This window comes from Eublepharis macularius, chromosome 2 (genome assembly GCF_028583425.1).
Source record: "Eublepharis macularius isolate TG4126 chromosome 2, MPM_Emac_v1.0, whole genome shotgun sequence".
Lineage (NCBI taxonomy): Eukaryota > Metazoa > Chordata > Lepidosauria > Squamata > Eublepharidae > Eublepharis > Eublepharis macularius.
The window spans coordinates 103,708,191-103,721,426 of NC_072791.1; the positions used below are offsets into that span (position 1 = coordinate 103,708,191).

Here is a 13,236-nt window from a genome sequence, read left to right on the forward strand (position 1 = left end):
TTCAAAGAGGGGGAGAGGCATAGTAACCTAGAAGCTTTTGTCTGTAGTATATTGCCATTCAATAATATATTGAACTGTTTGAAATCTTTCCGATGCCCTCTGCATGAGCAATTATGTATTCTGGCAACCGAATTCTCCTTTCTTGTGACCCAGCCACCTTCTCCTTCCAGAACAAGCTGTTCTCATTAAATAAAACTACATTATGTTTTAAATTCTGTATTTGTCATATCTTAAAATCTGCAGATCTATTTTATATCAAACGGTAGTGTTTTATTTATATCTCTAGAAAGTGAAGGACATTTGGGACTTTCACTTCTGTCTAAAACTGTTTGCCAATAATAGGCAATGAGAGTTAGTCATGCCCATCATCTAGATAATTTAACCTTTGACAGGAAAAAAAGAATCTATATAGCTCATTAAAACGTGAGGTATTTCTGCCAACTGTTGGATTTTTAAGGCCATGTAGAAATGATACCAAATATAAAAACAGAAAACAAAAAATAAAGCTCCTTTATATAAGTCTCTGTTGAGTTGTTCTTGGCATCTTTGGGTCTTGGAGGTAACACTTAACATTTCAAAACATCTTCTTGGATGCATTTCTGGTTTATCCTTTCTAGTGCCAAGGCACATACTTCTTATTGGCGCAATAACTTTCCTTTCTTACTGAGGAGAGTACAGCCTTTGTATGCGCAGTACATGAGGTTAATTTGAAACTTGTCTGTTAATTTAAATAAGACCAACCTCTCTGGTATCTTTTATGGTCTTTGTGCAAATCCTGTTGAGGGGCACAACTTTAATTATAATAGATTTTTTTCTTTATTTAATTTTAAGGGCACAGCTGCTCTGTGCTCAGGGAACCAGAGAGCTAAGTGGCATCCAAGGTGCTCTCATCCTCCCTCATTGCCACTTAAACTGCTAGTAATAACAAATCCTTCAGGACATCAATAGAGTTGCTGTGTTGAATAATCGCAGGCTATCAGGCAATAGGCTTGCAGCAGCAGCTCCATTGCCTGTGACATCACTCCTGAAGCTCAAACCCCACTCTAAGCTGCCTTCATTAGTCAGTGTGTTGGTCTGTCTGCTTTCTCAGATCTACAGACCGACACACGCGGGAAGGCTGTTTGCAGAGGAAGGACTCTGGAAATCAGAAGCATCAGAAGAGACGGAGGAATAAAGAGGGAGAGTGAAAACAAGCATCGGAGAACAAAGCAAGGCTACAAAATGAAATTCATCTTGCTTCATTACTTGCTGTCTCTTTTTCCTGCACTGGTTCTCAGCACCAGGTGAGTACACAGACCTCTCTGACTTGGAATTCTGTTGAGAAACAATTAAGAAGCATTTTTGTTAACCATGATTTTCATTTCAGCTTCTCACATGATTGTAAGTTCAGAAAGCATCTTCTTTTGAATGGATTCCAGAGTGGTTTCTCCCCCACTCCATTCTCTCTCAGACTTTGATATCAGGTTATTTCCTTGTTAGTCTAGTCCATTCATTTCCCCAGCCTGTAACAGGAAAACTGCTTGCTCTGCAATGACCTAAAGGTTTTGCTATTAAGCAAAACTGTTTCTTATAGCTATTCAATGTACAGTACAGCAAAAACCATCTTAAAGAAGCTTTACAAATTGACATGAACTACATTCTGGGATTTTTGTTCTTCTAAGACTTCAGATTAAAACCAGAGCCCCAAAGCATTGTCCAGCTTTCGTTGTAGAAGGAGTTTTGATCACTTTCTTTGATCATCTTGTTTGCGTTTGCAGAGAGCATAAGGTTGGAATAGCATCAGAGTGTCTGGAAATTGTTTAGAAGTTCCAGAATTATAGGAATTAAAATCAATGCAAGAAGTTAAGGCTCTCAGTCTTGTTTATCATTATTTCAGACATTTGTATTACAGATACATTCCTGAGAAGGATGAAGCATTTTTCAGCAGGCTGTTTTTTTGTATAGCATGACATGTATAGTGAAGGAACAAGCACTCTGTCCGAGTGCCACATTTTACTGAGATGGAAAGTTAATATTGTGTGTAAAGTCTTGTTCTTGGTGCATGACTTCCAATTTTTCTCATGCTTATAAACAAGGAACTGGCAACTTCCTGTGTGTTGGTTATTAAGTACCTTGTAAACTTCTAAGTCTCTGGAGAATATAACAATAATGTGCACATAGCTGTTCAAGAGAAATGCCCATCATCTTATGCCAAGTTTTTTTCCCCTATGCAATATTCCTCACTGGTAGACTTGGAATAGCTTTCTCTATTTTAAGCTTGAAGCATACAGCCATGGGAAAAGATTATTCACTAAACTGATGAGTGTTCAGATATAATTCACCTGAACAGAAAGACCTGACAACTGCAGATGTATCCAAGAAGAAAGGGTCTCTGAAGTATAGTGAAAAGTAAGACCACAGATACTTCCAAAGCGCCAAATGCCACAACAAAGTATCTCCTGGTCTGTTCCTTTAAAGAAGTATAATTTTAGAATCTATCAGACATAAATCACTTTAGTGTTCTATGATGGTCTATACAATTCCCAATGGATGTGTCTGTTGTGATTTGCCAATTATCTGAGAATCAGTTTTGATTTGGTCGGTAGTCCAGTGAAATTTCTCTGTCAATTCATATTGATAATCTGGTGTTATTTTAGAATTGTGTGCTTTGCTAAATGACACAGGAATTCAGCGAGAGCATAAAGATGGAAATGTGACTTGCCAAGATACAAGTTTGCATCTTAAATGAGCTTTTGACTGAAGTGCTTTTATGACTGAGTTGTTGGCTGCCAACTTATCGCCTGTTGTAAAAAGAGAGCAGAAAAATGAAAGGAATAATTTGCATTTTCCTTTTTTTTAAAAAAAAAAGGAATAGACTTTATCAAAGAAATGAGGTAGCATATGATTATGACCTAGGACCAACAGATTTTTAAAAATTAATATAACTTTAAAGCAAATTGGATGTCTCTCCTTGCATGCAAAACAAGCCATTTTAGAAAACTGTTCATAATTGCATAGTTCTGCTTGAGTTTGACAGGTGTATGAACCGGGGGGAAATTGCTCCTCCCATCAGGGTAACTTTCAAACTTAAACTTAGTTACCATAGATTTGAAGAAGCATGTTAGTTTGATATAATTGAGCAGGAAAGGATGATGGTGAAATATTTAACAGTGTTCATAGATGAACATGTAGTCTTTTTATAATAAACCAGTATTAGAGAGCAGATTTAAATCTAAATTCCTACTGGATCTTGTTTTTATTTCAATTAATGTGGTTTACCCTTGGGTTTTAACCTGCATGTAAATCCCACTGTCATGGTGCTAAAGTTTTCAAGAACCAAGTAATTTTTTAAATATTGTCTTTAGCCTAATGAATCTTGAAAAAAGTGGATAAAAATTGACAAATAATTGAAATGTGTTGGGCAAGAAGCTTTATTGGCATGTTGGTTTATCAGAAATGCCCCAAAGTGCTTGACTGCTGGGACAAAGTATTAAAGTAGAACTGGGAACTAATTGAAAGTAGTCTTATAAAAAAGAACATATTTGAAATGAAGCAGTATGGTTTGTGGGGAGGGATCAAGATTATATTTGATGCAATCTCCATATTTTGCCACATTTTAGAATGGACTCTGCTCCTGTGATGATAATCAGAACATATCAAGGGGTTTTGAACAGGATCTTCATATGAATTGTGGGGGTGGGGGGCATGCATTCAGAATCAGGGTTACTCATGAAACAATATGCATTGCTCCATTGAATTTCAACATTCTCTTGAGTAGCCTAGAATGCAACAGCAAGTGTGCATGGCTAGATTGAGCCAATACTATTTTTCACAGTAATTTGTCCCAGAAGAATGCCATTCAGCCTGAGACATCTAGGAATTCTTTCTGCTAACATATGGCTAATGTGCAGCCCAATTGCCTAAGCTGAGAAGGTCTGTAAGAACAGTTGCTGCAGTAAAGATGGGAATCTGCTATCCTGCTGTGCAAAACTGCTTAGCTCAGGTACAGTTTCAGTCATGAGTACTGTGAGATATCTTTAAAAGTACTTTCTTAGCAACTTGTCATGTACATAGAAATATCTTCATTTGCCACACTTGATAACATTAAAATCAGTGAAAATTCCACTAGACTGGGAAAATGTAAACTTGAAATAAGTGGTGGCTGTTTCATCATGATATTCCATATACGTATCTTTTTTGACACTTTCCCAACCAGGCAGTAAGCCAAAACTCCACAGAGGAGCTATACTGTGATCTAGCTAAGTCATGGCTCATTTCCTATATAGAAGCAATAGTTTAATATATACTTTTTCTTAAGTCTTGCTTTAGCATTAATTTTAGCAAATACTCAAATATCTTGAACAAAAGAATTATTGGATTCTATCAAATGCAGAGTTACTTGAGTGATAGCTATGGACTTAGACTAGAGTGTCTCTGCATAGGAGCCTTGCTCTAGCAGAAGGAGCCTTATTCCATTGGAGGAAGGCTTGGTCCTTCCTCACTTCATAGAATACAACCTACTGGGCTCAGAGCAAGCTATGCCTGTAAATCATATTATAGTTGCATAGATATCACACAGATGCTACACAGGTGCACTTTTGGTGCAAGGGCAAGAGTCAGGGGTTCTGGATTACTGCCTCTTAGATAGTGGCATTATGTGAGCTGTACTGGCAGAACCAGCATAAACTCAAGATGTCCTCATGGCTCATCACCTGTTTTAAGTTTGTGCTGAATTCTTGCTGAGTTGTCAATTTTTGTTTAAATTTATATTTATGTGTAGTTTACTTTATCAAACTGATTCGAGTCCCCATTTGCAGAGGAAGGTCAGAAGCTTGGATCACACCTAGATTTCCATGGGCTCAAGGAGGGGGGTGATTTTCAGCAATGCCCATCTTCCACAGTAGACTAAGCCTTCTCAAATGCTGCTTCTGGAGAACAGGGGACCCCATGAATAGGTTTTTTGGGGGGGTGGGTGGGAATCAGAGGTCTCCCTTGGGAGGGATCAGCAAAAATTTCCCACTCCATACAGTCACTGAAATCTAGGCAGAATCCACACCAGAAGCTATGATCTATAAATCAATTCAATGACAATTGAATGGCAATTCAATGACAATGACTTGGGGCACATTTTATTATAGTCTGACTGTATGAATTTTATCCTCTGTTGGGGAGGGGGGAATGTTTAGAATAGGTTATAATGACAACTACTATTGCCTCCTCCTCATTTGGAATGAAGAGACGGAGTCAAGACTTGGGTGAAACAGGGCCATTTATTGTCCAACAAATAATTTAAGAATGGCAAGGGATATAACTAGCGGTACAGGTTGAGCCAAGGGGTCATCTGGACATCCTCCTCAACCTGCCTGGGTGAACACCCACTGCCCCAGACGTGAGCCATCCAAGCGCATGGCTGTAACCTGGCTGGCCAGGCCAATGGTTCCCCCCTTAAAGCTCCATACACCCCCAGCCGTGAAGCCCAAGGGAAGGACTTGTACAAGGGGTGCCACAGGCAGTCTGCCCTCTCAGCTGGCAGCCGTATAGCCCACCAGCTGATCCCAGACAGACCCCCATTCCTCACCATTGGGGAGATGCCACCGGGTGCTCACCGGCCTGCTCTGCCTACTCAAACTAACCTGCCAAGAACCTGACAACTGCTATAATAAAACCAATAAAACTCACTAACTAGTAGTACAAGGTAGGCGAAAAACATCCCTACCCATGGAGTCAATCAGGAAAGGGGTGAAAAAATTCCTACCTGGCCCTGTAAAACAGTGGCCGGCTAATCCTGTACTGCAAATAAAGGGTGAGGCGGGTGGGTCGAGGTTTCAGCAGAGACTGCAAGGTTCTAGGAGGCGGAGCTGGCTTATATAGGCCCAGGCCCCATCCCCAAAATTACCCAGATGCCCAGGAAAGCCACGACCATCTCTCCCTCCATGCAGGAGGGCAAATGGCAGCACCCAGATAAGTGTGCTGTGCATGCTCCAGGAGTGCTGTCTTATGAGAAGGACACGTTTAACTTGTCTCATGCATATTACTTCACTGAATTGTCATGTCAGTGCACACTACTTTATGCATTATCATAGTTTGCTGAGTGCATTTATGATCTATAGATCTCTCAGAAATGAGAATCTTCATTAATTTTAGTAGCATTGAACTCAAGAATTCTGGATAAGATGAGTACTCCTATATGAATAGAAATTGGTTTAATTAATGAGACAGATGGGTTTTTAAAATCATGTTTTATACAGAGTAAACAGTGATAGATACATGGGAAAAGTGTATTCTTGACCTTTTTAGTTAATATGCATTGGCTTTCCTATCTACCATGAAATAGGCTATCTTTTTATTTAATTAATCCTTGACAAATGTTACCACATCCTGTGGAAAAATAATCCAAATTAATTTGCACATATAATTTGTTTGCTTTAAACATACGTGTTTTAGAATATGCCAGAATGTTACCAATAGCAATAATATAAATCAGGAAATCCTTTGCCAAACGTTCTTCTCTTTTTATTGTCAGGGTTAATCTCACAATTTTGGTGGTGTGGGAATTTTGCCAAAAAGTCCATTTAGACTGTTCACATGTTCACCTTTTTGATCCTATTCAGTGTCATTAGTTCCTTTTGTTGCTGTTTTGTGGCAGAAGAATGCGAAAAAGGCAAAGCCAACATGTATCAAAGATTGACAAAGACTAACTAACAAATTGGCTATCAGATTTCCCAATTCATTTTGAACATCCATGTTTTTCTTTCGAAGAGGGAGCATCTAGTTAGTAATAGAACAGTTGAAATTGACACTCCAGCATAAATCAATGTCTAGCAAAACTACTGCTAAATACTTAAATAAAGAAGGTGATATGTCTATGTGTTAAATGCTAGTCAATATTTTAAGCATGGGGGGGTGTAAGGAAAGTGTAAAATGGCTTTAGCTCTGATCTAGAGAATCCAGTACTCCTAAGGTTTTCTTTTGTTAATACATATTAAAACAAAGTTCCAAACAAGTTCTAGTGACTCTACCATACATAATGTAGACTGATCTGTACATTGATTTGAGAAGCACAAATAAGATTCTGCTAACAATGCTTCTGAATTTTTTCTCATTTAAATTTCTTGCCAGATTACGAATTTCTGATTTACCTGCTCTGAAGTGCTCATTTCTGAAGTGGCATTAATGCATTAAGAATCTTCCAGACTTGGTCCCATGTGCAGTTTTCTCTTAGCTTTCATTTTCTTCAATTATTTGCATCTTTCCCCTGATGCACAGGTGCACTGTGATGAAGCTCAGCAACAGATCAAACTAGTTGTGATTGTACACACATTCACATCAAGATAGTTATTTATGATGCATTTACTAATGCATGAGTGCATCAATAAAACACCATACAAAAAGAATATTAATATAAGCATATGTGCAAATAATCAAGAATTCTTAAAAAAAATCAGTGCTCAAATGCATATTGGTAACACAGAGGTGAAAATAATACAAATTAATTGAAGAAACTGAAAAGTTTAGCAAATGATCAATAATACAGTTAGAAGCCCTTCTAATAAAATTACAATTAAGGAGGAATGAAATGTATCATAGAGTGAAATTTTGGAACAATGTAAAATAGGGAATAATACTCATTTCTAGATTCACTTGTTAAAGCTATGGGAAAATCTGAACATGTTCTGGGTAGTGTTCATACGGCAGGGGATCACATAGGGATCCATAGCTACTCTGAGTTCAATGGGGGAAGAGTGGAATATAGAAGTAACAAACTGTACTTACTTTTACAGAACCTCATAGCATTTGTTTGATTTAAACACCTAGAAGGACTCACCTGTGTTCAATCAATTGTAAGATCAAGAATTTAGTAATATTTTCTTTGGGGCATAGATATGCAAGATAATTCTGCAGAAGTTCAATCATTTTCAAGGCTTTATTCTTTCTTGGACTATGACCCAAAGAAGCTATATATACATTGATGAAAATTATATGCACAGAGCTCTGACAGCCAATGAGACAAACTGCTTTTTAAAACCCAACAGCAGCTTTCCTCTTCGTCAGTGGGAGCTTCTGCAGCAAACTATTCACTAAAAATGTGTGGTTACTCACACACACCTACATAGCTTTAAAGAACTAGAAATATTTATCTTTAATGAATGCTTTACTTGAGGTTCAATATAATGACTACCTTCTACTAAATTGAATATAGAGTCCTTCTGCCATGTCTTCCTCTGTTGGATAAAAATTTCTTGAATCTTTATCAGAAAACTTTCTCAGTTGGAGGAAGATAATATATATTTTTAAAAATGGTATATTGCACGTACAACACCAAAGCGGGGCAAATACCTCAGGCCATTTTAGCTCAGAAAAGAGGTGCAGGGAAGCCAGGAGCCCCCGCCCCAACTCAACTGTCGACTGTGTTGCAGTCCCAAGAAGTCCTACAGGCTTTTCTCATGATATTCCTTGTAGTTGCTGCATGGCTGAGAAGAGAGTCAGGTTCCAGGCCCAACATGATAAAGATGACTTGTGTAGATTGGCTCACAGTAGAAAGGAATGATGTGATCCAAGCTATGATTCAGTTCTAAGGATTTGGAAGTTTATTTAATTACAAGTAGAATGAATTAATGAGTGGATAATATTTTCCTCAATGAGACTTTTAAGAGTTGTGTACATTTCTCAGTTTTTACTTATTGAAAATAAATAATGTTCACTGTGACCTGCCACAATAAGCAAACTGATTTTTTATTATCTACATTGGCTTCCAGTGTGCTTCCCAACTTATTTCAATGTTCTTAGTTTCAGCTCGAAAGCCCTGATCAGATTCGTTCAAAATTATCCCAAGCACATCCTCCATCTGTATGTTCCTACCTATACTATAAGTTCATCTGATGGAATCCCACATTACCATATGTACATCTCTACTGGAGAACAATGTGAAGGCCTTCTTGGCAGCTACTCATACATTCTCCAGTCTTTGTCACATCCCCTCATTACTTATGCCCTCACATCAAAAGTCTTCTGGTAGTTTTTAAAAGCTAATGTGTGTGTGTATGTGTGTGTGTAAATCACTGAGTGTGCTTTTTTCATGGAACAACAGCATAAAAATTACCTAAATGAATACATTAATAAATTCAGCTTTCTTTGAAGTTCTCACTTTTCTATGATTGCAAATATTTTCTACTAAAGTATAGAATATGGCATTGTCTGAAATACTAGGAAACTTAACTGAAATAGAATTCTGCATTCACCGACAGCCAAGATGGGTAGCCATGTTAGTTTGTCTGTAGCAGTAGAAAAGAGCAAGAGTCCAGTAGAATCTATAAGATTAACAAGGTTTGTTGTAGATTATGAGCTTTTGTGAGCCACAGCTCACTTCTTCAAATACATAGTGAGCTGTGACTCATGAAAGCTCATACCCTATCACAAATTTTGTTAGTTTCATAGGTGCTACTGGACTCTTGTTCTTTTCTACTACCAACAGCCAAGTAATCTTTTTAAAAAAAATCATCTAACTGCAGCAGCAACAGCAACAACAGCAGCAATAACTAAATGTGTCTAATACCCAAGCTCATTAAATGGGTGAGTCAATCTTAGGGCAGTTAAGTTGGAAACTCCTTTGGTAATAGCAAGGAAATGGATTATGACAGGGCATTTTTAATATAATCATTCCAGGACAGTCTTAAATTGCTTCGATAAAATACATAGTAAGTCAGTTCACAGGAATAAATGCCATGTTAGTGATTTGGGATAAGAATTCGGCCCACCTGGACGGCAGCACTGCAGCTTGGACAGGGGCCACATTTGCAACCCTGGAAGAAGGAAAGGCAGTTGGGCATTTCCTAGGCATCCAAGGGCTTTGTTGGATGGGCGGAGCCAAAGACATATTTGCCTGCTCTACCCTTCTCCAGCACACAGTTGTCTTTGTTGCTCAGCCTGAGCAAAGCATGCTTCAAGCTGAGCTCTTCTGAGGCTGGTTTTATCAAAGACCCTCAGGGCTAGGCAGCAGTAGCTGCATTGGAGAAGCTGTGCTATTCCCTGGCTTGCTACCTTCAACTCCAGGAGGAGAGCCAGGGCCCAGCGCCAGGCTCAGTGGTTTGGCAGAGATTTTTTATTTTATTTTTCTCTTTCTTATTTTCATTTGGGGCTTGTTGTCTATCGGTCAGGAGGGCTAAAGCAGGGTGAGGCCCAGCCCCTGTAGGCCTCCAGCCTACTAGCCCCCCCTTTTTCCCACTCTGTTGGCAGGGAGTTCTTCCAGTAGCAGCAGCAATAGGCTTTGCTGCAGGCCACAGGGGTGAATTGCAGCCATCTGAGGGGGGGATTGCTTCATATACTGTTGCCATGGGCTTAACAGGGTAGATGCTGGTGGCCTCCCCTCCCGGTCTGGGCTTTTCCCTCCCCATCACCCCGTTTACACCTTGGGGGCTTGGGATAGGCTCATGCAGATAGGATGGCAGGCCTTCCGGCCTTAGCAGGCCTTGTTACTTGAGGGAGGCTAGAACTGGTAGTGTGAGCTGGTAGCCATCTTTTATTAGGGCAACTACAGAGGTGTGGTTATCAGTGTCCATTATGTGATGCTGCAGCAGCCATCTTTGTTTAGGGCATCTTATTGAGCAGCAGCCATTTTGTGGGTCACCCCATAGGTGGCCATTTCACTTTACCCGGTTTAACCATGGCACCCAAGAAAGGCCAAAGGCACACAGCCAGCAAAGAGGCAAGTCCCTGAAAGTACTGTGCCAGTGCTGTCCTTCTCTGATAGGAGGAGTCCTTTAGTAGTAGAGTTGCCAACTCCAGGTGGTGGCTGGAGATCTCCCGGAATTGTAACTGATCTCCCGGCTGCTGTGCTCACTTTCCCTGGGGAGAATGGCTGCTTTGGAGGGTGAACTCTGTGGCATTGTACCCTGCTGAGGTCTCTTCCCACCTAGGGCCACACCCTCTCCCCCCTCCCCCCCAAAGTTTCCAGGAATTGCACAATTTGAAACTGGCAATCCTGTCTAGTAGACATGATATACTGGATTGCATTGCAGCCCATGTACAGTCCAAAAGGGTCTCGAGGCCAGGATCAGGTCTGTCCAAGAGGCTGGAATCAGCTCTGTCTTCTGTGAGAAGTGTTAACAAGATTTTCAGCTCTAGCAGGACCTTCTGCCATAGGCAAGCATGAGGAGACGGACATGCCAAAGGTGGAAAGTGCAGTGATGGACCCAGATGCTTGCTGTGGAGCCAGCAGAAGGAGGGTGTATGCTGGATGAGTTTCAGAAGTGAAGGCGGTGAGGTCATAGCCCTGGTGGCAGATGGTACTGACACATATGTGGCTTCAGATCATCCATGTTGGCCTGTAAAGGCCTGCCCTAGAGTGTGATGATAAACACACTCAAAGAGCGGGCATATGCATGGCTGTGGGGCTCTGGGTTCAGCCTCTGTTCCTACACCTTTGGTGCTTTACAGTCAGGCAGAACCCAAGCTAGCATGTCTCAGGGCCTGAGCTAATCAGGACAGTGGTCTTCGTGGCCACAGCCATGAAGCAGGCAGGTTGCTGGTCCACACACATGGTCGGCTTTAGTCACTGTGACAATGAGTCAAGGGTTTGGCATTAATGGGCTCAATGGCTTCCTTGCTGCCCCCCCCTTTTTGTTCGGCACCTGGATATAATATAAAGGCATAATGATTTACCTAGCACTGCATGGTTGCAGTGTGACACGGAATTCAGTGCGTTGGGGGCCGACCTCAAGCCTGGCTTGCTCTGGGATAGGATACACTAGCAGCTTGGGCTACAGGTGATATCTCCTGCAATACCAACATGAGGGATCTCTTTGACAGCAGTCACCTAGATCATAGGGCTGCTGTTGGTCCTAGTATCTGTGTCACCAGTGGTGCAGTCCTTTCAACCCTGGATGCTTTGTTGGGAGTTCACCTCACATGGGGTAGTGCTAGGAAATTCTTTAGATCTGGCCAGGAATGCCCAATCTGAGGTGCCCTCCCAACACACACCTTCATGGCTTGCAAACATCAAGGGCATGAAGGTAGGTCTGGTGGGAATCTGAGCAGTGGTCCCAACAACAACAAACTGGAGAGGAGACCTGTGCCATAAATCTGAAGGTTCTTAGTGGTGCTGGCTGCAAATTCCAGGCACCAGGATCCCCCCTTTATTTGCTAGTGGGTTTCACATGGATGTTGGATTCCTGTTCAGGGTCCTGGTACAAAATAGCAAGGGAGTGTGCTGAGGGCAGGGTGCTGCCCCCCCCCCTTTTTGGATGCCCCTATTTTTCCGCATATAGGTCCTTTGGCCAGCAGTCAAAGTGGCTTGGTGATGTGGGGTCTGCAATTAAATGGCAGAATGTGATATTGGGCCTGCCGTTCACTCACCATCTCAAAGATTTTATGTTATTGGGTTTCCCTTAGGGCAATATCATACAGGTAATCTTACAGTCAAGGCTCTTCTAAGGGAGTGCTCTGTCTTTGAGTGGCCTTTGAGCACTCCAGCTCTTGTGGCACATGAGAGCTCTGCAGGTTCTGGCCACTGCAAGGGTTAATTTTGCTTATAGAGTGATGGCACCTGCTAGAGAGTTTCTTGGGACCCTTACTTGAGGGCATAGGTTCTTCATCACATGCTTAAGTTTTGTAGGGGTATCAGGGAAGATTTGGCAGTGTAGGATGAGTTAAGTTGTCCAACTGCTTTAATGGGATTGCTTTTTTGAAGGGGGACCTGCTCTTAGAGGCAAGATTTTCAGGTTAGCTCTGATGTTTCTTGGTCTCTAAATCTTAGTGGTGGTGTTTTGTGGTGAGGGAGTTTGTCTGCCACACTGTTCACTTTTGGTGTGACAATTCAAGGGGCAGTCCATGTTCTCATGTCCCCCCCCCAAAAAGAGTTATGGAGACCATTTATGCTTCAGTGCTGCAGTTTAGGTGGCAAGGGGGGTCACCTGGGTGACCTCAGGGTCATTGCATGCCTGTTTACTATTGGCTTACACAGACTTGCTGCTCTCCAGCCGGTAGTGAGTTTAATGACTCATGGGGAGCTGTGGTCCTTCACCTAACATCGTCTCACAGGGCATTGTTACCAGAACTGCTCTTTATTATAGTGGGGAATTAGCTATAGCAGTCTGTAACTTAATATTAAGCGCGGATCATAACCTATGTATACGGAGGTCCCGATCCCAGACTAGTGAAAAAGAGGCAGACAACAAATAAGTTCCAAACACGTGTATTTAGTGTGGCGTAAGCCTAAACTTGCACAAGCATACAAGAGAACATACAAGATCTAAGAAATTC

General features: G+C 41.2%; 1 protein-coding gene across 1 annotated transcript in view; it reads left to right on the plus strand.

The window, feature by feature from the left end:
• Window positions 1-1,165: 1,165 nt before the first annotated feature.
• The window catches only part of LUZP2 (leucine zipper protein 2), a 783,097-nt gene continuing 771,026 nt past the window's right edge, over window positions 1,166-13,236 (plus strand). Inside the window, exon 1 of the mRNA XM_054971879.1 lies at window positions 1,166-1,283. Within this exon, the coding sequence (XP_054827854.1) occupies window positions 1,222-1,283 (62 nt within the window). The 5' untranslated portion in view covers window positions 1,166-1,221. The remainder of the gene's footprint in view (window positions 1,284-13,236) is intronic.